This window comes from Typha latifolia, chromosome 3 (genome assembly GCF_019914945.1).
Source record: "Typha latifolia isolate L0001 chromosome 3, TyphaL0001v2, whole genome shotgun sequence".
NCBI lineage: Eukaryota > Viridiplantae > Streptophyta > Magnoliopsida > Poales > Typhaceae > Typha > Typha latifolia.
The window spans coordinates 17,313,513-17,339,602 of record NC_133088.1 but is presented as its reverse complement, the minus strand read 5'-3'; the positions used below and the strand labels follow the sequence as shown (position 1 = coordinate 17,339,602).

General features: G+C 36.3%; 4 protein-coding genes across 6 annotated transcripts; 3 read left to right on the top strand and 1 right to left on the bottom strand.

Moving 5' to 3' along the window:
• The first annotated feature begins 668 nt into the window (after window positions 1-668).
• LOC140784769 (COP9 signalosome complex subunit 7) lies at window positions 669-6,798 on the top strand. Of its 3 annotated transcripts, none has more exons than XM_073132313.1 (9): window positions 669-990; window positions 1,108-1,183; window positions 1,554-1,642; window positions 2,977-3,066; window positions 3,319-3,363; window positions 3,451-3,521; window positions 4,631-4,763; window positions 5,058-5,146; window positions 6,421-6,798. In XM_073132313.1, exons 1-9 carry the CDS (start codon window positions 832-834, stop codon window positions 6,440-6,442), a joined length of 774 nt encoding a protein of 257 aa, XP_072988414.1. In that variant the 5' UTR covers window positions 669-831; the 3' UTR covers window positions 6,443-6,798. The 3 variants fall into 3 exon arrangements, with proteins under 3 accessions (XP_072988414.1, XP_072988416.1, XP_072988415.1); XM_073132315.1 differs by having other exon boundaries at window positions 743-990; window positions 5,041-5,146; XM_073132314.1 differs by having other exon boundaries at window positions 743-990; window positions 5,038-5,146.
• A 1,512-nt stretch (window positions 6,799-8,310) lies between these two features.
• LOC140783918 (ethylene-responsive transcription factor 2-like) lies at window positions 8,311-9,551 on the bottom strand. Its single transcript, XM_073131050.1, has one exon. The coding sequence runs from the start codon at window positions 9,359-9,361 to the stop codon at window positions 8,549-8,551; it is 813 nt and encodes a 270-aa protein (XP_072987151.1). The 5' UTR covers window positions 9,362-9,551; the 3' UTR covers window positions 8,311-8,548.
• A 7,023-nt stretch (window positions 9,552-16,574) lies between these two features.
• On the top strand, window positions 16,575-18,421 carry LOC140783247 (uncharacterized). Its single transcript, XM_073130055.1, has 3 exons — window positions 16,575-16,787; window positions 16,859-17,149; window positions 17,699-18,421. The coding sequence occupies exons 1-3, from the start codon at window positions 16,683-16,685 to the stop codon at window positions 18,272-18,274; spliced, it is 972 nt and encodes a 323-aa protein (XP_072986156.1). The 5' UTR covers window positions 16,575-16,682; the 3' UTR covers window positions 18,275-18,421.
• Window positions 18,422-21,012: 2,591 nt separating this feature from the next.
• LOC140784513 (ethylene-responsive transcription factor ERF105-like) lies at window positions 21,013-22,323 on the top strand. The gene has a single exon (XM_073131984.1). It carries the CDS (start codon window positions 21,114-21,116, stop codon window positions 21,933-21,935), a length of 822 nt encoding a protein of 273 aa, XP_072988085.1. The 5' UTR covers window positions 21,013-21,113; the 3' UTR covers window positions 21,936-22,323.
• The last annotated feature ends 3,767 nt before the right edge of the window (window positions 22,324-26,090 follow it).

The window sequence follows — 26,090 nt, the reverse complement described above, 5'->3', positions numbered from 1 at the left end:
CTCTAACGAATATTTCGTTAATATAGAAAATAAAAAAAAATTAAATACCTAAATTACTCCTCATCAAAAACACTTTAAAACATGCACTTCTCTAATTTTTTTTTACTCGGTAACAGGAGCACTTTTGGTCATTCATGAGTATAGTTAAGTTAATTTATATATATGATTACCTTTAGCTAAAAAATTAATGTTATATATACATAATAAACACCCCTAAATTAGGGTGTAAATAATAATAAAAGTAAAATATAGAATATTTTATTGATCAATTTTCTTAGCCTCCCATTTACCATAGAAATATTCTTTTCCTTATTTTTGAATAAATACCTTATTTTAAAATAACAGTTAAACATCATAATAACTATATTATAATATATAAATATAATTTATCAAATTTACATCTAATATCATATACTAACTTAATTATTAATTTATCGTTAATATATATTGTATCAATCTATTTTATAACAAATCAAAAAATTATTTATCATAATTTTAAAAAAATAATAAGATATCATTTTTTATCTCTTTTTTTATAACACATCAAAGTTAATCATTACATTAAGATATAATATAAAAATAATTATTTTTAAAAATAAATTCTTTATCGTAATAATAATAAATCAGAAATTACTCCAATATAAACGACACCTTAAATATTTATTTTAAAAAGAGAAAAAAAATACAAGGGGGCGAATGAAAAATTGAAAATCCAAAGAAAAACCCACGCACTGTTCCCAAATCGATTGCTCTTCCCAGCTCTCTCTATCTGTCTCTCTCTCTCAACTTCACCAATTCCTCTCTTTCAAAAGAAAAGAAGGCGGAGGGGCGATGGATATCGAGCGGAAGCAATCGGAGCTCATCGACCACTTCGTAAAGCAATCGTCGACCCTCGAAGGCCAACAACTTTCCAACCTTATCCTCGAGGCCACCTCCCACCCTTCGCTCTTCGCCTTCTCCGAGATCATCTCCATCCCCAATCTTGCCAAGGTCGTAAAACCCTCTATTTGATTCTATCGTTTCTGCTCATCGGATTGCCTTTCTTGATTATATTTGATCTCCTTCAAGAGAGGGGTTCGCTTGATCTTGGTGTTGCTCTAATCGCAGCTTGAAGGGACCCAGTATTCGAGTTCGTTGGATTTGCTTCGCTTGTTCGCGTATGGGACATGGAACGATTACAAGAGTGAGTGCTTCAGATCTGGTTCTTGTTTTTCTATGTCGTCTAATGTTTGATCAATTGTCTGAATTGCGCGCGCTAAGATTAAATATTTATGTGATGTTTTCTGTCATATAATTTTGGGAGATGATACCATAGTCGCCGTTAATATGGGGTTACTAGGGGAGCGCTCTCAAATTCTTCTTGTTTTCTGCGTCCTCTAGTGTTTGATGAATTGATGAAATGTCGGAAGAGGTTGTGCCCCGAGACGTATTTCTGTTATGTATTCTGTTTCATGATTTTTGAAAGATGATGCCCTAATTGTTGGCACTTGTGTGAAAAATAAACTTGGATCGTAATATATCTTAAAAATGTCTTGAAAACATGGTTTTAACAGGCAATGCTGGATGTCTTCCTGCTCTATTTCCTGATCAAGTCCGGAAGCTGAAACAACTTAGCGTGTTGACCATGGCTGAGACAAACAAGGTATACATATCCAAATTTTTATGACCAGTTTGGATAACTCTTCTTAGATAATCATTACTCTTTAATCCATTGGACCTCTGAGCTATCGACTTCCAATTCATTAACTGAATTTAGTATGCATCAGACCATCAGTACATATACCATCTTCTGTATAATCGTTTTTCATCCCTTTAGTAAATCATATATTTTCTCGTTGGTGCTTCAAATGAACTAAAAGTTGTATCTATTATTCAGAAATTGTGTCCTTGAACAGCACCACTGTTCTTTGTGAAACCATCAAGTCATGTTTCTGCTTCTTGGGACGTGGAAAATTAAAAGCATAAAGCAAGAGTATGTTATTTATGCTTTTGATGTGTTCCTTAGATGCCAGTGTTGACCACAAAGTTAAAGTTTATATTAAAACATAAGTGTGTTTTTGTCGGTAATTCTTAACGACAGTAGCATTGCATCTATTCTCATACTCATGAAAATAAGTGTGTTGGATGGATCCTGATTAACTTAACTATCACAGTAGGGTGTTTGAGATTTATGTTTTAAAGAAGTTCTGGACATATTACTTGTTCTCTACTTTTTCTTCTTCCATTTTCAGTTTAAGTCTTCCCTATCATTAAGATTTAGTAATTATATTTGTTCATTGCTATTTTTCTTATTAGAATGAGAGATTTAGACAACTTCCTACAACAAAAATCATTGTTGTTCTCCTTCTTGATTCTTTCAATGTCTATATGTATTTTCAAAGGCTGTACTTTCAGTATTCCTTTTTTGTGCGTCAAAATTAGAAGTGCTTCTGCAAATCATTCTTGACCCTGATAAGTCCTTGTAATTAGCTGAAGAGTACCAAGTCTGCCTACTAGAGGTCCTTATAGTCTTTGTATTAAACATGAGTAACATTACATATTTTGGATATTAAAATGCTAACTCATGTGCTGCTTATGCATATAAAGCTAATTTCATTTCAAGCATGTAGCTCAAATTTCTGACTTCTTTATTAATTCTCTTGGTATGAGTTGGAATACTTAACAGAAACAACTTGCCAATTACCTATAAATGGTCGGATCTTTAATGATTGAAATTATATATGTGTTGTTGCTGAAGAATATGCTATGCTACTTCCGTGCTATATTTATTTGACATGACAGTTTGCAAATACCATAGGGTATTTCATGTGATGTTACAGTTCCCATGAGTTATTACAGTGAGATATCTTGGACTATTATGTACAAAAACAAATTTTCTACAACTTTCAGGTTGATCATTGACCATCTTGTTGTGGGAGCTCATTTTGTTGCATTCTGAAGAGGCTGATACCTAACTATCACGGTTGCTATTATCAGGTTTTGCCTTATGATCAACTTATGCAAGAACTAGATGTTTCCAATGTAAGGGAACTTGAAGACTTCCTCATTAATGAATGCATGTATGCGGTGAGTGGTTTGCATTTTTTATTTGTTAATTTCTTGCCTTTTCTCTTTCTTTTTTTCACTGCCACATATCTATTATAGTGATTTGCATTGCACTAGATTGATCACAAGTTGAGCACTTGTATGCATTATAAAGTTTTTCTGTATCCATCTTCTTTCCATTTAAATATTTGTTTTGTAGCCTAAATTTTCATGTGTTAGTTTATGGCAGAATCTAGAGTGGTTCTTGAGTTGTACCTTTTGCATTTTATGTAGGGTATTGTAAGAGGAAAGCTGGATCAGTTGCGCAGGAGCTTTGAGGTCAGAATAGACTGTCAGTGGACCTGTTCATATTTAGAAATTCCTTTTTATGTTTGCTCTTCATACTTCATGTTGCTCATGGTGCAGGTGCAATTTGCTGCTGGGAGAGATCTTAGACCTGAACAGCTGAACAGCATGATACAAACATTATCAAGCTGGTAAATTTCGTTTTCTGATAGAGTGATAGTATGTTTGTTCATTATATTGTTTTGTTGGAAATATTTTGCTGTGGTAGGTCCGTAGGTGCAGTTAGTTTCTCAGAAGCTGACCGAGTTACTCTGTTCGGTTAATGTGCTCTAACGAATTGGATTTGGGAAACAACAACAATTAACATAGCCTATTATTTGGAACTAGGTTGCAGAATTTAGTTTTGCTGTCCTCATGCTAGTGCATTGTGTTCATATTAGTTTTTTTTATAAAAAAAAAATCAAACTTCAGTTGACCTGCATTATATCTGCAAAATAGAACTGTTAACTGGAATTGTTTGCACTGTATAATGTAGAAAACTCGGATACTTTTATTGGGTCGATAATGTAGATATGTGATATTGTTTACTCCGAACCTTTATGCTAAGTCTCTTCTGATAGCAGCAGAGAGTGATAGAAGGAAGTACATGTGGAAAGTGCCTTTTGGCAGGAGTAACTAGTAGGATGTCTGATATCAAAGTTTAGTAGGTGACATATTTCGAATATTTGGAAAATTGAAGAATGATTCGATGGGCTTATTTTGGTCCATGCATCTGAATCTATCACAATGGCAAGCATGTGTATTGTGGTCCCACAAAAATAGATATTGGGGTCCTAAGAATATAAATCTGAAATGGGGCCCATTCAAAGTACTACATAATACTTTAATGTAGCTATGTTGGTAGTTTGGTACAGCCCGTTATTGTGATCCTAGGCCATGCCACATAATTCAACGAATCCTAGACTCGATACAGCTAAAAGGAGATGAAAATATCTGTATAGAAGACACCAAATAGTTGGGACTAGCTGTCTAACTGCTTCTTTCTGTTGGTTTTTGGGTAGTTCTGTAAATTAACAGCATTCAGTGAGTTTTAGTTCTATAGAGGAAGACGGGTATTTTTCTTGTCAATGTTTCTTATAGTTCTAGTATTACATTGATATGACTATTATAAGAAAATCAAACATGTGATTCTATTATGGCTGCTGTTTGACCGTCTGAGTTGAGTTCTTTGATTCATTGGGCATGGACAAAACTTAGATCTACAATATCTGTATGTAAGCTAAAGGTCTCAAATTTGCAGGTTGGGCACGTCAGATAATTTACTACATTTGATTCAAGAGAAAATAAAATGGGCTGATACAATGAGCGAGGCGAATAAAAAACACAGGAAGGAAGTTGAAGACAAGGTGGAAGAAGTGAAGAAATCCATCAAGGTGAGTTTGACCATTTGAATGTAGTATAGATTTCAAATATTAGCTGAAATGTGTTGTATTGCCCTTACAAATATATGTGTTTGTTTTCAAGGTACATCAACGCAACTTTTCTGTACCTATCTTATTGATGCCATCATTTCCATAGCAACTTTTCTTTTCTTTTTTTTCATGCACTATACGAGTCTGCACATACAAGTGTGAATAGTATCAGTGTATCAGAACTGCTTTTCAAGTATAGCAAATGTTGGTATGTATCTTACTTACTTGATGGCAGAAGTTAAACAATTTAAGCAGGCCGACGTGGACATACGAGGCCACGAGGAAATCTTTTCTGAGTCTGGAGGAATGATGGACTATGAAGAAGATCGCATCCGATCCAAGAGGTATTTTATAATCATTGTACTGCAATCTGCAACTTATTTTTGTAAATGTTGCAATTATAGGCCTGTTTGTTCATGGCAGCATATTGGGTTATCTAAGATATATGCTCAGTCATAACTATATATAAGACAAAATCTGGTGCATCTGTGGACATGCAGAGTAAGAGGCTCTAGTTGAGATAATGTCCATGTCATGTGACCTAGCATGAAAGCTACCAAGACTACTTTGATACATCATGTCAAGTACATTTAACAATTCCATCTTACATGTAACTTTTGTTTCCCATGCCATCCAGAAAGAGGTGAAAATGTGCATTAAATCTGACCCAACCCAGACCATATTTGAGTAAAAAATTCCTATCTGACCCGAATACGAATTCGGATAAAGATGGGATTTTTTAAGGAAAAAAAAATCCGATACATATTCGGATATGGGTAATTCTTTTAAAGAAAAAGCCCGAATGCAAATATTGATATGGATCGGGTATAATTTTTTGATACCAGATATCCATATCTAAAAATAATTTACAGTTTTTATTTTGCTTATTTAGATAGTGAATACTAGTATTGTTACTAATAATGTATTATATATTATTTGCAGAGATTAATTTTACTAACTTTATATGTATTTGATGTGCAATTTAAAAAAAAAACCCTTAAAATTTTGTGTTAATTGTGTTCAAAAGAGAGATCATAACTCGTTTAAAATTTAATCTGTATTCGTTTAAGATCTGATCATCTATTAGAAAATTATTTGATCATTATCCATTTAGTTGGAATATGATTTCCCTCCAATATCCTTATCCAAATAAAAGATATGAATTCGAATATGGGTTAAGCACTATTCAATCCGTTTTTACCGCTACATACAGACCATTCCTCAGGATATGTTTGCATTTCTTCTATAAACTTGCTGCCCCCGCAGGCGAACCCCACCCACCCTCATGATTGTCATTAGGTAGCACATGATATTTTCTCCCTTTGTTTATCTCAGCATCCAGCAACCTAATTAATATCTCAAGTCAACAGATAAAGTTTTTCTTTCTTCTGTTTTAACTTGATTTTAGCTGCCTGTATACTCCCAAGTATCCCATGCACAAGTGTACCTTTTCCTATACTTGATCTCTGTCACAAGTATTAATGTAGCTTATGTCCTAATGTCTTGTCTCAGGTGAGCCATGCAGGAATGCTCACCGTTGCACATTTTCTTCAGCTTACTAATTTTTTCACTAACAGATATGTACTAGTTTCTTACCAAAAGATCATTTATATTGCAGGAGACGGCAGCCAATGGCATAGCTGTAACTGAAATTGCTCATTTTGTGTGCATCCTTATGAGCCACCGGATCTCTTCTTTTAGCTGACGGCGTCCAGGATCAAGCATCTTTTAGCACCGACAACAGTCCTCTCTCCATAATTGCTACGAACCATATCGGTGACTGCTGAACTTTGTCGTTTCTAAGAGCAGGGTGTTCCAACAAACTGATCAAGTTTCTAACATTTATTTATCACGATGGACTAATCCAGGTTCCAAAAAATGTATTTCTTGGCAAGGTATTTTTCTATGTTTGTGTGCTGTAAGATTTCAAGTGGGCCTCATGGATATACATGCAACTCAGGAGTTCTAAGGATAAATGCTGTATAGACTCTTAAAACTTTGTGGGTTATAGCTTTTCCTGAGCTGGATTATAGGCTTTGTGACCGTTGTCGTCGACGTTGACTATAGAATACATACATGCATAGCCCATATATATAGGCCTCTACATGGATGTCTCAAAGCTGCAATCCTGCTGAAGAATCATAGCTCTTAAAGAGGATTGGAAATATATTGTGGTGTGAGATCTGCAATAGGAGGACCCAGTTTAAGTGGAATTGGAGCAAGGGGACAAGAGAGCAAAGAGGTTCCCTTTAAAGTGATGAGCAAAGAGTTTGATGTCTCGGCTAAAGTTTTGACCAGACAGGTTTTAGTTGATGGATTATTTGAATGCTAGTTTGGAATGTCTACGAGATGTTGAAAGGAGATCTGCTATTGGATTTACGGGCAGATACTATTCAGCCTTCACATAATTTTCTTCTCATTTTCCTTTGTCTCTCTCTCTCTCTCTCTCTTTCTCTCCCTCCCTCGTGCGTCTGAAGTGGTCATCTTTAATATTTCCTTACAGTTCCTAATGGAGACAGTTATGGGACCATCAGATATTATATTAATTGTTCCGCTCATTATCTATGTGCTTGGTAGATCCTAATTAGGATCTAGTAATAGATTAAATCTGTGTCTTGTTAATCAAAAGTTGGACGTGTGGTTCTAGAAGCATCCCATTCATTCTGCTGGGATAAAACAGCTATTAAGCATTTGCTTAGGTGTAGATTATGAACCAGCACATGATCTCAAGTAATATATCTCCTATCTGGCGAGGATAAGCATGAGATTGGTTAGCAAGAGGATAGTTTATTTTTTTCCATCAGGATGGTTATAATGGGATCATGGCTATATACAATAATTAACAATATACTGCACCGTCCGGATCATCGTTGCAATTATTCAATGGGGGGAATATGTATGATGATAAGACTAATAATAGATTATTGCTCCACTGTTGGCCTCCCCATGGCTCTTCCTAACCCGGAAAGGTGAAGGAAGTACTGCTGATGGCCTAATTATATGTCATATTTTTTTAATTTTTTTTTTGTTTTGAATAGACGGTAAACGAAGTGCCAAATAAGGCCAATATTTTGACGAAATTTATTTTGTTTGGTGCCACATTATTGGGAGACTAAGCTGTCATATGTCCGTTCCCAGAATTAAAAGTAGAGTGATTTTGGATTCTTGCAACTAATTATTGGTCCCACCTAATACCAAGGCGTTCGCTGCATTCATACGCAAGTGTGTATGTATGGTGTTCGCTGCATTCCACTGAATTTAAATCAGACAATCAAAATAGAGTAATGCCACAAATGGCCACCGAGTCCTCTCATTAAATTAGATATTTGAAAAGTACAAATTTAAAAGAAAGAAAAAAATGAGGGTTCCATTAGTTATTTGAAAAGTTGCAAGATGATATCATTAGAATTTGAATCTGGAATCCTTAATTTACACTTGGGATCACTAACCACCAACTGAGCTCAATTGGGGGAGATCTTGTTCTGTGACAAGGGTTTTTAGAAGTGTCTTTTACGAACGAAACCTTCATTAAGGAACAAAACAAAGAAGATATTCCACAAACCTTTACACAAATACGATTTTCCACCAATTACACCAAAGACATTCATCATACCCAAAAAAAAAACTTGAACACTCTACCAGCAGACCGAAGCTTCTGATAGTTTCTCTCTGGCAATTTGCTATTTGCTCCCTAAACTTTACCATATTAATATTATAATTAAGTTTTTTTAGTTTTCCTCCACTACTCAATTAACCAACAACTGACCGGCAAGTGCCAGTTGTGTGACCCGCCCAACCGGGTAGAGGTCCGGTCTACTCTCAAAACCTAAATTAACCGGAACGGACACCTGAACCGGAGCTGGAGAAGACGAGGGTGGAGGCGCGCCGATCGCCATCGCCATCGACGCCGCCGCTGCCTCCCCTCTCTTTCTCCTCTTCGGCGAGGAAGACGGCGATCGAGGGGAGGAGATCGACGAGGAGGAGGAGGAGGAGGAGGACGACGACGACGACGGTGAGGGTTCCGGTGAGGCGCGCTTGGATCCGGCCGAAGACGGCGCTGGCGTGACATAATCTGATCCTATCCGGAGAGGGAAGTTGAGGAGCGCGCGCGAGCCGCGCATGCGGTAGGCGGCGCGGTCGTAGGCGAGCGCGGCGTCCTCCGCCGTCTCGAAGGTCCCGAGCCAAACTCTAGCCCCGTTCTTCGCCGGGTCCCTGATTTCCGCCGCGTACTTCCCCCACGGCCGCTGCCTCACCCCCCTGTAGTGCTTCCCCTTCGCCGGCCGCGCCACTGGCTCCGGCGGTGGCGCCATCGCCGGCACTGGCGAGGGTTCAGGCGATTGCTCCTTCTTCACGGGGCCGTCGGGGAGCCATCCGTGGGAGAAGGCGTCGCGGAGGGCGCCGTAGACGACCATGTCGTCGGAGTCGTCGAGGCGGAAGGGGAGGTCGCTCCACTGGTCGGCGACGAGGCTGCCGAAGCTCGAGCTCCGGGAGTACCGCGGTAAGGTCACCGCGGAGGAGGGGATCTCGTCGAGAGGGGAGGTGTTCATCTGGGCCAACATGTTACGGCAACCCGGCGGTTACGATAAGGTGAGGAAGTTATAAATTTGATTCGGATTTGATTCAAATTGGGAAGGTGGGTGGAAATTTTGGAGTTGGAGAAGAAGGGGAGGAAAGGGTTTATATAATAGCCGGAGGGTTCACACTTTACATTTGGAACCTCGTGCTTCCGTGAAATTTCCTCGTTTTGGAGCACGTGAGGAAATGTTTCTCTCCTCCTCCTTTTTTAACCAAAACAAAAGCTGCAATATTGCTGACGTAATATTTTTCCTATCTTGTGGGACCAAATTATTGGCTAGTTGGAGAATTCTGACGTCAATGTGAGGTCGTCAGCCCGGTGTGGGACCTACCATATTTGTCGAGTTTTGCGTCTTGGTGGCGTAGCAAAGTCCGCTGCTCGCCGATTTCGGAGAAGCAACCTCGTTGGCCATCAAAGTGGGCCCAAAACTGGTTAGATTTCCTTTCCTTCTCACTATGATGCTCTAATTCTTAAATATTTACTTATGGCATGGGTTGAGTGGAGTCATTATAATACAAACACAGAACATGATCTATTTATTAACAAAAACACAATTTATTTATTAAATGGAATATAATAAGTCATCGAGGGACACAAATTATTTAAATTTATATAAATTATTGGACTTATAAATAAATTTACTCAACTTATAAATAAGTTTTCTTTTTAGATTATAAACGAGTTAATCGAATCATTGACAGATTACTTGGGTCATATAAACTGTAACTAACCGTGTCAAAAATAAGTTACTGTGTCATAAATAAATTAGTAGCCAAGATCATAAATAAGTAAAACGAGTGAGCTTATAAACACAAATGCGACTCGTTTAATAATCTAATTAGGCGGGTCGACTTATTTACTATCAAAATCCGATTAAACTAAATTTAAACTCTGTCATATTAGGATTATTATCAACTCTTGTTATTCCTAATCAATGGATTAGATACCATGGCAGCAACTATTCCTCTATTATTTTTATGAGAGATGTGAAAATTTAATGATATACTATTAAAAATTGATGTCATTAGGATTCAAACTCGATAATTCTCATACAATACCCATTTTAATCGAATTACTATCTCAGTGCCAATTATTCATCTATTGTTAATAGACAAGGGTTATCTGTAAAAGAAAAAAAAAACTTAGGTTTTAATAATTACGAGATTGAACTCTTCAAACTGAATATATTTATTTTTTACACTAAATATAAATTATTTTATAATGAAATATGTATAATTTATATAAGAAATACACAGAAAGGCACACAAAACTCATTCTCATTATTTTCAAAACTAAATAGTTTTTCCTATGCAAATAACCTTAATAGATAGAAGCCATTTATTCTCAAATTAATTAATAAACATTAAAGTCAAAGTTGTTACAAAATGGTTCCAAGATATATAAAACCCCTCGCACGCATAAAAATACATACGAAACAATATGAATTAATTTAGAAAGTGACAGAAACGATAGAAATAAGTTGCATTTGAATCCTAGGAATCAATACCAGCCACAATTTGTCTAACTTGTCTATTCCCATTGTACAGCAGTAGGGAGGTCAAAACTTCACGCGAGCTGATAAATATGATACCATAATCTTGTTTATAATATAAACGTGTTTATAAAATAAAAGGAAGAATAAATTTGTTTATAATATAAACGACTTATATATCACCAAAATTATAATTTATATGTAAACTCGTATAATAAATCTTTGGAGATATGTTTCAAAAACCCAATCGACTTAATCACCACCGCATGATCCAAAACTTTTCTATGTGAAAAAATAAAAGGCCATTTTTACTAACTGTAGAAAGTCGTTATCCCTTGGAAATTTTTAAAGACCTTTCGAGAAAGTCCCGACGAAAGATGAGAGTTGTCGTGGAATTTTGAATTAATCGGCGATTCGCAAGGGGGAGATATGCATTGTTCCTAGACCAACTCGGAAGGATAAGGCCGTGCCTTTTGGGCCCCACCTCCACTAACCCACCCCCACTCCTCGTCGGCCGTCCTATTCCGTTCTCCCCGCCAACAAACGTTAATATCGACAGACTGTGTGTGTTTCATCCACCAACGCAGCTTAAACGACTAATCCCACCGCGCCACCTCGTCTTTCGTTCCAACGTGTCCTCATTTAAGGGGATCAAATGGAGTACGTGTGCAATCGAACCCTCTTCTATTCCTCCTTTTTGGCACTGTGACGTGTTAGGTTGTAGCATTTGGGATGGAAAAACAAAATGCGTCAATCGGATAAGTCTTCTTTTGCACGTGGTACTACTTCTTTTGAGACTGGTGCGTGAACGTTGCCCAACTCATCAAAAGATCATTTGGATGTTAGTTGATTCAAAAGCAACTTTGAGGTGACTCAATGATGCATCAATTAATTCTACCTTCGCCCATGTGACAAATGTCTTCCTTATTGGAATTTGGAACCATACTCTCCCCTATATTTACCTCAAATTAACTAGATAAAAACTAATGTGAAACCAACTTAAATACTGCTTCGCTAGTTGTTTTTCTAATAAAAAGTCTCCTTCTTTGTCATAGGTCAGACATGAGGCAATTCATTCTCAATGTACCTAGGTTGAAATATGGGTTAGGAATCCGTTCTCGCCGCTATATTAGTTAGTAAAATTATTTGTCATGTTAAATTTTAAAGATAATTTTTAGTAGATCTATTGAATTGTTATTGTTTTCTCTATATACTTTCTAAATTTTTTTTTTGCTACGACGTATAACTTTTTATTTTTGTTTTCTAATTAGAGGTCCTAATAATTATTTTTTAAAACTTTTTAGTCTAGTAGTTAGATATGAGTAATATAAAAAGTTTAAAGTATATATATATATAATATAGTCTAAGTAAAATTATTTCTAAATTTGATTTAAATAAACGTGTTCTAATTTGCAATCATGTACGGGTGCAGCTTATTTAGACAATAAGAATCGGTATCATATTGTTTTCTGCTTAAAGACAAAGATAAACTACACACTAGATGCTACGTACGGTCAAATAATTTATTGGCATTTATAGCATGACGTTAAGTAATACCATGCGCCAATTCAAATCCAGAGAGCAGAGGAAAGATATTATCTCTCGATGCACTTAAAAAGATTTAGATCAAAATTTTGGGTGATTTGCACAAAATATCATTACAGTTTATATTTTTATATTCTTAGCCATTATATTTTTATTTTACAAGTTTATCTATTTTTTTAAATACCAAAAATTTTCTTGCACCAAATTTGAGAATATTCTTTATATTAAATACACTCTTTTTTTTAGAGAGAGAAAGACTGTAGTTAAAATTTATTTCATCAAGAAAGATTACAAGATGCACCCAAAATCATATAAAAAGGATTGGGCGGATAAAGCCGAACAAGCAAAGTTATGAGCATAAGCATTATTAGCCCTGCTAATATGCAAAATAGTAGTAGTAGAACGGAGAGCAGCATGCAAGCTGCGGCACTCTCTAATCCAAGACCTTTAACCCATAGAATATTATTAGGTGAATTAGAGGAAAAGGCATCGACTACTTATTTTGCAATCAGAAAAAAAAGAACTCGCTTCAAAGGTATGAGACCTTGAATTACTTTGAAACTTGCTAGAAGAGCTTGGGCTTCTTCTTCTAAAGCCGAAGGACAGTCAGGTAAATAAATAGTCTACTAATGTAATCATGAAAATGCTGATTGGAGATAAATACTAATACCTGCATTCAACCTTTGCACCAACTAGCATCAACCCAAGAGAGAGAGAGGTCAATGAGGTAATCTCCATCAGAACAGTCGGCATTGGAATGGTGATCTGAGTCAAAGAAAGGTCATCTGACCATGAAGAGATAATACATTTGATAGATCGGACTATAGCTTCTAGACTAGCAGCAGACTGCCAAAATAAATAGTCATTTTGATCTTTCTGAACACACCACATAGTGACAAAGATAAGGGGAAATAAGTTTGCATCTTATTTAGTGTGAAAATCTATCAACCAACCAGACAAAGTGAGAAAATGTGAGAATTCTTCTCCTTTTGCTAGTAGAAAAAGACCATGTGTAAATTTGGAGAAAGAATATATATTATATTTTTTTTTCTCATGCAATAATATAATCGTAGTTTTTTTTTCCTGTTGCAACAGAAAGTGTGTTTCACCAAGTATTTTTTTTTTCATATCTCTAATGAAAATATTAGCTAATTTTTTTTTACCATGTTATGGTCTTCTTCTATATAGAAAGTGCTATAAGAGTTAATGAGTATAAATTAATTTTTTATATTAAGATGAAAGTAATTGCGTTTTACACATTAAAAATAATTTCATCGTGCTAAAGGTGAAGATAAAATTTTATAAATAAATAAAAGAGCATACTCTTTATTACAATTTTTTAAAAAATTATGAAGTACAATTATGTTATTACAGGAGATGAATATATAATATATATTTCATCTATTTATATTTACCCCTGTATGTTATAAATTATATATTCTCTCTTATAATAAATAGAAAATTAGAAGAAAAAAACCCATTTAATATTGTATTTGATGATGATTTTCTCCATTAAAATAAATTCAAGGGTGTTATTATTATTTTACAAAGCAATGAGCGTAATAGCTCCAACCTTATCATAGAGTGACACTAAAAAAGCATAGCAGCTTCTCATTCAAATTTTCTTTTATAGATTATAAGCATATAAATTAATTATAAGCTAAAGATTTAATTCTTCGTTCGAATTCTAACAAATATTAATCTCACGAAAGAAATTAGAATCAAACACCTTCTGATTCATATCAAGGGGTAGCGCCTAAATGAAGCAATCAATATCTTAATCGACAACAGAAGGAATGTAATAATTTATTTAGTTTCAAATTAAGAGATGAAGCTAGGCCTTAGGGTTACCGCTTTGCTCCATAGGGGCTGATCCAGGACGGTCAAGGTCTTATTTGAATTTGATCGTGGACTTTTCGAATGCATTAGATTTGCTATCTGTATCTAAAACAATTATAATAACAAGAAAAAGGGGGGGCCTTTTTAGAGTTTGGACGTCACGTTGAAAAGCACTTACGCACGTGCGGTAGTTTATCAAGTTGGTCAAATATCTTAGCCTCCTTCCTGGTAATTTCCCATTTCTCACGAGATGAAATTGAATATTATATTATATATATATATATATAAGTTGCAAGGTTAGGATCATGTCATCAACTCAAGTTATGAGAGAGCACAATAAATGGTTGCCTATTGGGCAAAGTCTTAAGTAGATGCTGACTCAACTTTCATCTAATTGGATTAAGTTAATTCCTATGGTAGATGGTCTATTTTAGTTGCTACGCAAAGTTAGATCGCTTACAATTTTATTCACACACGAACTTTTGAGCAATGATTAAAAAAATTTCCAGTGTTTTTCCTAAGAAAAATTCCTTGAGGCTAGAGATATATATTTAGCTCTAGATTCTTATAATATTGTATTTAGGTGTAGAGAGGGAGACATGTTGTATGACATTTATTGATGGACATAGATAAGTGAGTGGATAAATTGGACTCCTACAATTTATTTTTTAAAGAATTCTACAATTTTAGCTATTAGATTAGAAGAGAAAAAATTAGTAGTTAAGTATTGAATTATTAGTCATAATTATACATCATAATCCTCTATATAACCGAGTTATGATATATAACTCTACTGTTGTTAGTCAGACCATCTTTTGGCCGTCTAATCCGCGATAGATGATCGGACGGCTAAGATTAAAAGATTAAAGAAGGTGGTGATTAATAAAAGGTTGAGGTTGACTGGTCATAGTCCTGTTTGATTTTTTTTTTTAAGAGTCCTATTTAAATTTGACTATAGACTTTTTCCTTTTTCCTTTTTCTTTTGTGTGGCCACGAGCTTAGAGAAATAAATATAAAAAATATCACCCTCTTTAAGTTTGTTTGACTTTCTTCAATCCACGCCTCCTTCCACGATATTTCGAACATCCAATTTCCATCGTTTGGTGAAATTGGATATAATAATATTATTTTGGAGAGTTATAGTTGGACTAGACAAGTGACTTGCCTGAGTAGGCATATGACGTGGCTTTATTCGTTAGTGAGCACGTGTTGTACAGTGTGGATATCTGATAAAGGTTTATTTTGCATTTGGATCCCTATAAAACTCTTTATTTGTATTTGAAAAAAAATTAGAAATTAGCCTGGTAGTTTACTAAGTCAAGAGACTAAGGCCATATTTCTTTTTATTGTTTTTAAAATAAAATATTTAGTATAGGAATAATTATTTTGATGCGATATAAAGTGAAGAAGAAAAAACGTAAAAATGAGTTTTAATGTTTACGAAATTATTTTAAAAAACTCTTCGAAAGTAAATTAATAATTAAATTAGCATGTAATATAAAATATAATTTTAATAAATAATATTTATATTCTAGAACAAGATTAGTACGGAGTTCAACTGATATTCTAAAATAATAATATATATATATATATATATATATATATATAAATAAATAAACAAGGCATAAAGTTCCGTGGCTCCCTCACCACCAATTGAGTAGCTTGTTTGTTTCCCTCCAAAATTCTCCTAGAAAAACCGAATGTGCGTCGGCACGCATTTAAATCAAAATGGAAGACTTGCTACGTTCCTCCTTCCTACACTACTCAGGTGGGCTCATTTCATGACACAACTCAGCGTACGATCTTGGAGCTTCTAGAGTGCCCTAACTGCACACAATTGCACATCTCTCAGAAAAGGTCATGGGTTTGCGGTCCACCCGTCCAGCCCAATACGGATTTGATTCCTTTGAGCCCGATCATCGTGAAAAAGTCCAAGGATATTTTATTGGCATCACTCTGGAGAGTGTAGACGGAGACGTCGAGTGTTTGAATTCTGATCAATAATTGTACGTGGCACCGACTTTAATGTTTCCTAATGTGTTAATTGTGATATTGCTTTGCTACAACTATAAGAGACGTACTTTGAATGGCAAGGTTTTTTTTTTAATTTTTTATATCGATGTAGGAATATTATAAAAATTATTATTCCAATCATTTCCTTCCTTATCTCGTCCAATCAAGGTGGCTAAATATTTTATCCATTTCTTCTAAATGCCTGGTAAAATAATACATATTCTTTTATGAATGGACTGTGGATCAAGCCCAGCCCAGCCCAGCCTACCATGACGGATCCTCTACATGGTAGATCGTAGGAACGATACTAGGGTTGTAGTTGTAGTGGATTCCTATCACCCGTCTTTACGTCCTCCTCCTCCTTCCTCGAAGACCTCGGCTCCCGTTACCGATAGGTACGGTCACCGCCTCCTCCATGGATCGTTGGGCCGGAATCCTTAACGTATCTTTAGCCCAAGGTGGCCCACCGCTTCGAATCGCCGCTTCGCTCCTCCTCTCCCCTTCCTCCAAAACCCTGGCCGTAAGTAAAACCCTTCTCTTCTCAAATCGATCTCGAAAACCCTAATTTGTTCCCCTGCTAATTCGAATCAGGTACCCTCCGTTAATGCTATCTTCTTCAAAGGCGATCGGGTCGAGGGCACGGGCGATCCGGTTATCGAGAAGTTGTCGGATTCGAGGAACATAGCTGGGATGCTTGTCGCGAAGCTAGGCGGTGCCGCCAACGCATGGGTGGTGGATGCTTCCACCTTCGCTGGACCTTTCGCCATCTACAAGGAGATGATACCATCAGTTAACTCTCGTGGGGAGCCCAAGAGGTATGATCCCACTGGGTTCCCGGCTTCCTCTTCCATTGTTGCGGTATTAACCAACTGCGTCGATCAGGTTGGTGATAGACAGGATTTTTATTCATTCGTGCCTCTATTATGTTTAGATTTTAGCTATTATGATAGACAAGATTGCATACAATCCTATTATGCAATCGAAGTACTTTCCAGTTGATTACTTTTGGGAGGTCATCAGTTCAAGCTTCCGTTTATCTTGTCGAGTTCCAATGTATATGTGCTGCATGCAATAGTTCTATTTTGTAAACTTTAACTTCTTTGTTTAATAATAATAGTTGGTCTTTTTATGGTCTGTTATATATGAAACGGCTCAATTGAGCAATTTGCTGACTGTAACTTTCAGTTCCAAAATTGTATTGCAATTACATGGAAAGTTATTGGAAACGTGGATATCTACATTCAGTTGTTTAATTTCTATGGAAGTTGTGATGCTTATGAAATGCAACTATGCCGAAACTTATAGTTGGGAAATTTGCCTGTGATCCAAATATAATGTTGATGTCCTGATTTTAGTTTCAGTTGTGTATTAAGTATCATACTATTCGGATTCGCCGCTCTAATTCATTTGAAAATGTCTGCCAACAAGCAGATAAAGAATGTTAAGTTGAGGAGCAAAACAAGGGAAGCAGCTACCAACAAGCATATTCCAACATCTCCGTTACCGACTTCTTCACCCAAGATTGTCATCCTGGGGTTCAGCAAGGGCGGGACTGTGGTCAACCAGCTTTCTACGGAATTCGCCCATTTTTCGTCTAAATCTCCTCGAGGCTCCACTGACAGTCGATTTTCTTCAAGTGAGGATCGCATTATTCCTATTTCTAGTGACAATCTTTTGTGCAGCATATCAGAGTTCCATTATGTGGATGTTGGCCTGAACTGCACCGGAGCATATCTGACTGATCAGATCGTGACTAAGATGATCGCTGATCACTTATTGCTTAGCAATAAAACTATTCGTTTCACATTTCACGGCACCCCTAGACAATGGTGTGACCTTAATCGCCCATGGATTCAAAAAGAAAAAGATACAATGCGACGGCTACTTGAAGATGAAGTTCAGAGATGTGAAGGGAAACTGCAGGTGTCTGAGAGGTTTTACCTTGCCAATCAGCCACCTACTTTGCGAATGCACTTTGAGATCATCGAAATTATGGATATAAGATGATTTTTTTTTTGTTTTCGTTAAGGTCACAATTAACATGAATGTAAATGTACAAGATAGTGTTGTTATGATCAGCTTATCTTTTTGGTTCCTCCTTCCATTCTCAAAAGAAATTTGAAAACAAGAGTGTTACTTTTGCTTTCTCTTACACTTTGACCTGTCTATCTAACTTTGCCATCTAGCAGATAAAAAACTTTTAGTTCTTCTGCTACACCTTATTGATGTAATGCTGAATAAACGAGATATGTCTGCCTTTCTATTCAACAAGGGCATGCATATCTAGATTCATTTATACACACACATCCATTTGCCATCTCTTTCTATGGCACTGTCTACATTAATTCATAAGAACGACTTGAGTCCTACTATTCTACAATACCAAAACTCAACCTGTCTCCTATCGTCGTAGCAAAGACGTGTGCCAACGACCCAGCAAAATTCTATGGCATTCTCTCACCTCCCTCTATTAGTTTAAAGGAGCCAAAATCTACTCCATATTAATTTCTCAAGATAAGCCCAAAGCCATCGTCTAAATCGCCATGATTGCTTCCTCGATTGGGACAACATGATATACGAATACCTGATCTTATATCGGTGTTGGTGTTGTCGAATTAATTCTTTGGATATTCCTCGTGCTTTTCTATGTAACCCGCTAATTTTATTTTTATACGTCTTATGGACTAAGACTTTCAGGATTGTGATTTATCCTTTGGTTTTACGTTCTTATTATAATTCCCGTTCAACATAAGCCTACTAATAACTAGCAAAATTTTGTTAATAATCCCTACTTCCTTTTCGATCTCTCTCTTTAGAACATCAAAAAAATAGAAGAAAAAGGAAGAATATTCATTGGTTTCCCTGGCTTCCTTTTCAATCTGTCTCATTTAGTTTTAGGAAGAAAAAAAAGTTCTGTCTCATTTACCTCGGAAGCTTGGAAAGCCTTGTACTTTTCTCCAACTAGAGGGCAACATCTCATTAATAGTAATTTTCACTATATTACTACTTGCACAGGAGATGTGATATCAGTATGAACTATTATGATATATTTTTTCAAAACTAGTATAGTATATAATAATTATTTTAAATATGTTATAAAATTAGAATAATAATTTGTTAAATAACTCTAATAATTTTACAATGAATGAATGAGGAAAGAGAGAAGAGAGATTAAAATAACAGTTAGACTGAGATAATGACTTTTCAAAGGCAAACAAGAATTAAAAATACAAAAAAATATTAGATAAAAGAAAAAGAGGATTAGAATTAGTACTAAAGTAACTAATTGTTTATGAGCTACACTAATATAAGAAGGTTTATACTAGTTTTTTATTTATTTAATATATAAATTAGACAAGTAAACTGAGGTATAGATTTGTAATAAAGCTTATGGGATCAAAATAATTAATACAAAATACAACTGACGGAGTACCAATTCCAAACTAGCCCAAATAATATTTTAGGCCGTCAAACATGCGCTCGAGCCAAGAGCGCGTCTCAATGGTTTGACTCTGCCTTCTGTCAAAGAAGGGCTCGAGATCTCAAGTCGAAGTCGCGTGGCGCAAATATTAAAAAACAACGTCAATAATACTAAGAACGGGTCCATATTTCGGCCGGCACCGAACCGGAAAGAGTCCAAATCGCTCCGCTGCGAGGAGAGGAGTCAGGAGTCAGGAGTCAGGAGTGAAGGTCAAACCCGGTTTAAATGTATTGAGGAGAAACTAAAAACTTCTGACCGAGTCGATTCGGTTTATTTTTTAGTCCACCGACACTTGTCCATCTCTACTGCGTAGACCACAAAGGAGGCGAGAGGGAGAATTGTTTCTTCGTTAAAAAAAACAAAATTAAATTGATGGTGCAAGTGTTAGAATTATTATGATATCGCGAGTATTTTTTATATCTTACTAATTACTGATTGTTAATTGTAATTTAGTGTGGACCACCGCGTGGCCATCGATGTTAAAGTCAAACAAAACCACTTTAGAGTGAAAGTAAACTACAATTTGTCGTAGACTTCGATGAAAAGTATAGTAGTATTGGGGTCGCATGTTCTGATATATGTCAATGTAGTGGTTTAACGTGCATATTTCTCGTAAAAAAATCTCATGCCTGAGAGCTTTTTCTTATAAAATAAATATATCAAGAATTAATGTTCACCTCACATTTTCCTTTTCTCACACTACGGGATGGGCTGCTAGTGTGGATGGAACAATGTTCCAGTGGGCTGGATGAGTACAAGGTATCTGAACCTTATGCATGCATGCATGCATGCATGCATGCCCTCACTTTATCGATATCTCAAGACGACCTTTTTATTTATTGCCCATACTAAGTAATAAAAGTATAAAACTATTTCACATTATCATAACATTAAATAATTAATAGTTTAGATAATATATAGGTATGGCAGTGATATTTCCGTCCACGTGAAATAACCTTTTGGCGCGCCCGTTGGCCCCACATCATAAATATCAAAAAAGCGTGGACCCGACGACTAAGAGATTGCCATGTCAGCGCCAAACAGGTTGCGGACTTCTCCTGATTTCTCAACCAATAACTATGAATGATTTCGCGAGGCCCCACCCATCAACCTCTAATTATGTTACTCGTGGTGAGAGACGTAATCCGGAGGATGAAGTCAAAACACATCAAGAAGAAGAATGGGAGACGTAACGTCGTAACGATATGGACTCTTTTGCCCTCTTTAGAAACTCTACTGTACTCTAACTTACCACGTCATCCCTCTTGTTCTCCGCTCCCCGACCTCTATAAATTTGACTCCAGCAGACACCACCACACCACCACAACTCGAACTCTACTAGAGTAATTCCTCATAATTTCGCTCATGGCGTTCCTGACCGACGAAGACAGCACACTCGATCTCATCCGCGATTACCTCCTCGCTGACGCAGAGTTCCCTCTACTTCCTCCGCCTCCGGCGCCGACTTCTTCTATTCTCCCTCCTCCTCCTCCTCCTCCTCCGCAGCAGCAGCGATATACACAACCCAGCTGGGTCGCCCCACACGAGCCGGTCATGATCCGATTCAGCGGCGAACCCTCGCCGCTCTCCGACCGGCGACCGTCTCTCACGATTTCGCTCCCTGCGGCGCAGAATCTCGATTGGAGCCCTCCAGCGGCGGCGGACTCTGGCGACGGCCGTAGATACCGCGGGGTCCGGCAGCGGCCGTGGGGGAAGTACGCGGCCGAGATCCGAGATCCTAATCGGCGCGGATCTAGGGTTTGGCTCGGGACGTTCGACACCGCGATCGAGGCGGCGAAGGCGTACGATTGCGCCGCCTTCAAGATGAGGGGACGCAAGGCGATTCTTAACTTCCCCAACGAGGTCGCATGCAGCTCTGATAACTGGATCGCTCCACCGCCTCCTCCGCCGAACACGACGGCCGGGAAGAGGAAGCGAGCGGTTGAAGAGGAGGAGGAGGATGAGGTGGAGGTGGTGGAGGTGAGGGAGATCAAGAAGGAGAGACCTATGGAGCTGGAGGAGACGGAGTTGGGGTTTCCGCCGCTTGGGCCGTTAACGCCGTCAAGTTGGTCGAGTGTTTGGGATTGGGAGGTAACGGAGGAGTCGAAGGGGATTTTTACCATGCCTCTACTTTCGCCGTTATCTCCTCACCCCTCGTTCGGATTTCCTCAGCTCATCGTTAGCTGAGGAGTTAACGGTATAATCTACTAATATAGCAGTCGGGGGTACTTGGCAGCCTCTGATTGGCTGCCAAATTATCATAATTAAGATTTAGAGTTCTAAACTAGTTAACTAATTTGGCATCCAATCAAGGCCAAAGTATCCAGACTGCAGCAGTCAAGTTTTTTAGAAAAAAAACATAATAATAAGATTAGAGAAAGTTTGGAAAAAAAAATAAGAAGAATGTAATTTTGGTTGTAAGTATGCTGGGTGAATTTGATATTTTGTAGGATATCTTCTTCTTTTTTTAAATATTCCAGTGTTGATTAATGTATGCAAACACGGGAGTTGTTATGCAATAGATAATGTTCATGAAAAAATAAAAAAATCCGCTGGCTTATATATTATTCTGATACAGTAACAATGTCATTTTTCGTAAATATTCTTAACAATCTTGTAATGTAGTGGATAATGTTAGCTAACAAGTGGAACTTTGCTCATGGGAATATTTTGGCATCTCTTCATTAATCTTCTTTCAATTTGAAACACGTTACTTTGCCATGCATTCATACGTGAGTAATCTTGCTATAGAGGTGGCAGGCATTTTCTCTTCAAACAGTTTTATGTCCGTCTATAAGATCTAAATGAATCAGATTAAACATGGATAATTTTAGATCACTTTAAATTATCGAGCGAACTAAACTTGATTAAATACCAGAGGCAGGTAGTAGATTTTCTTTCAAAATTCTACTAGTCAAGCAAATACAAAAGATTCAAGATGCCCTATTAAATAAATTTGTGTCAGGTAAAATTGTTTACGGATAAGAGAAGAGTAGAAAGGTCACTGGTCAGAGTCAAAAAAATACAGTCTTTGTATCAGTTACTCATGAGTAGCCTCAATCATCAGATAAGTCAAAGACCATTTCCAACGAAGAAATTTCCCATCCAAATTAATTTCTACACAAGGTTCTGGCGTTGACTTCCATGTGCATCTCTGCAGTACAGCAAGGAGATACTGGATTGATACAGTCAATTTCAACAGTCGTTTAAATTTTAATATTTTTGGAATTCTGAAAACTGTAATTTTGTCGCCGATGAATTGGTAAGAACACTTATGATGAGAAGAACACCGCGATCTTGTATCAGTTACTCAGTAGCCTCAATCATCAGATTAATCAAAGACCATTTCCAACAAAGAAATTTCCAACTTAAATTATTCATATATTTCTATACCAGTTAATTCCTGGCTTTGACCTCTATCTGCATCTCTGCAGTACAGCAAGCATATACTGGATCGACAATCACTTTCAACATTCGGTAAGTTTGAATAATTCTGTAATTTTGTCGACAAATCGACTAATCGGTAAGAATATTTAAGACGAGAAGAAAATCACTAGTTTGAAAAAAATGCCGGAGAAGATCATGACACAATCTTTTACCTTTGTCAATTTAAACTTTGTAATTGGAGAGTGGAAGTCCTAAACAGGATGTAGCTTAATTAAGGTAAAAGAAATTTTTTATATTTACGTGGAATGTTAGTGCTAAAGTTGGTAGGAAGTCAACATCAGTTTGAGCATATAGTGCAATCAAGCAACTCAAAGAATTTGGCTGGGAATACATAACTAAACAAAACAAGCAACTTTGAACTTTCGTGAACAAATCAACACTGATTCCATACTAGTTTAGTATTTGTTTGTATATTAACTTAAATATATAAGGCCTGCAAAACATATCTTGGTGCATGATGTCAGTCAAATAAAAATTGATTTATTTCCTTTCTTTCTTTTTCTCATGTACGTTAAACCGTTAGCCGCATGTCTGTAAATATATGCTAAGATAGAGGATTATGGATGACATTATCACACAGCCTGAAAACATCATACTAAGTTGCAAATATACCTCAACTATATATATTAGCCTCATTGCATTTTCTTGATCATCTATATGGATAACATATTCTCAAATGGAAGATCAAAATAGACAGAGGCAGCAGATGGATATCGTTGCGAGTCGATATCAAATAACAATGAACTATATATAGTTTGCAGCTTTGCCTTCAGAATCTTTTGGATGTATTTATCTCTAAATTTTTTTAACTCTCTGTATTTCCTTCTTCATCCTCTGGCAGATATTGAAAACGTCAAAACCTATACAACCCTTCTTGTATGCAAAGAATGTCTGGGATTAACTAAGTTCAAGGATAACGGGAGACCTGCAGATAAATCTAATCTTCTTATATTCGTTTTTATTCCTTTGTGCAAGATTACTATAAGTCGACTCAATCATTGGAAGTGTTGAAGAAGAACTTGTCAAACTCACCGAGTCATCAGCAAAGGAGGAGAAGTCGTATGATCCCAGAACTGTTTAGAATAGTATAAATTTTTGTTATAGCTCCCCACTTAAACGTAGGAATCATCTGTTTAGACGCAACTGTTTATATTTTTGTACATGCTGTGTAAGAAATTCAAACAAGAATCGAGATTGAAATCCATTCCTCTCAATCTCAAAGTTCTACAGGAAAGCATCCCCCAGATTTATCTGTTGACACTTCGAAACATAATTCTATCTCTCTGGTTATCAGAGTCGAGATTCCCATGTGTCAATATCAGCAGTCAGCAGACTAACAGACTACTCAAACATTGATACATAATTCTGCAATCTAAGTCAGAATTAGAGGCTCACAAGTATTCCAGAGAGATGAAATGGCAGTAGAGATTTGTTCTCTATTCAGTTAACGCGATTCAACCGTATTTTTGTGCTAAGCGAGCAGCTGTAGGACTGAGCTTCTTGGTCAATATATTCATATACTGAGAGAATTCTTTTGAGAGGAATGACTCAAGAATGGCAATCAGCAAGAATTGGTATGTGGAACTAGCTGAGGACTTTCTCTTCTTGGATGTAGAAGGGAAATAATATTATATGAATGATAGCTTGGTAGGAGGAAGACAAATGAGAGTAAGATATTTGATCAACGATATCTTTTTTTATTCAAAAGAACACAAAAAGGAAACATTAAGAAAAAAGACATGAAAAGGCAGTTAAAAGACCTATAATTCTTGGAAAAATGATATTTACTGAGTAAAATTTGCTACGTACAAACTACACAGCAATCTTTTTAAAATAACAAAGATATCGTCATATGTATTAATGGAATGGAGGAGTATAAAAGATAAAAGTATAGTTATTGTTGAGAAATCCCTAACTAAATATAAGTACAAATAGAATAGCAAAGGATGATATTAACAAAATATTAGCAAGGCGATTAGTAACATCAGTTCGGATAAAACTCAATCACAATGTTAGAAGTAGAGAGTAATAATCATTCAAAACAATCACATGCAAAATTTCTAAATATGTGCAAACCATATAAAAGAGAAAATAAGAGACATTATTTATATCGTTTGGCGATATGTCTACATCCACAAGCGATAGAAATATTCAATCTATTACTAGAGATGCAAAATACAGTTATTTTCAAGCCTCCGATCTCCTTTAAATACAATATGTAAATCCTCTCTCAAAATCTTCTCGATTAGTTTGCTCTAAGCCCATTTTAATTATATTTAGAGGATTGACTTACAAAAGAAAGACTTCGTGGGGTGTATTTACAAGTATTCGAAGCCTCGAACAAAAGTCCCCTAAAATTGAGCCAAAAAACCTACGGTTATAATAGTCATTTTACCTATATAAATATCAACTCCCTAATTCTCTCTCTCTCTTTTTTTTCTAATTTATTTATTTTCAATGGTTGTTGACTACTTGGCTAATGGCTGTTGCTCTATTACTATTACCCTTGTTTACTATATTAGGAAGGGCTTTCAAGTGGAACATATTGGGCCTAAGACTAGCCCAGCTAGACTTCTTGTCAGGTAAATACTTTGGGTTTGGGCTGGCTACAATAGTATGGGCCGGGCTAATGTTTGAAGATAAACAATTGGAATTTCTAAGTAATTATCACTTAAAACTTTCAAAATATCATTGCCACTACGTTCTTCAAAATATCACAATTACCATCAAAATTATCAAAAATATCATTTTATTCTATTATTTAAATCTAACCAATAATAATTAAAGAATATAATTTTATACTCTAAACTTTTTTAAAAAAAAGATTTTAGTTATTTATATAAGTTTATTAATTTTAATAATAATATGTTAGGAATATTATTTTAAAAACTAACT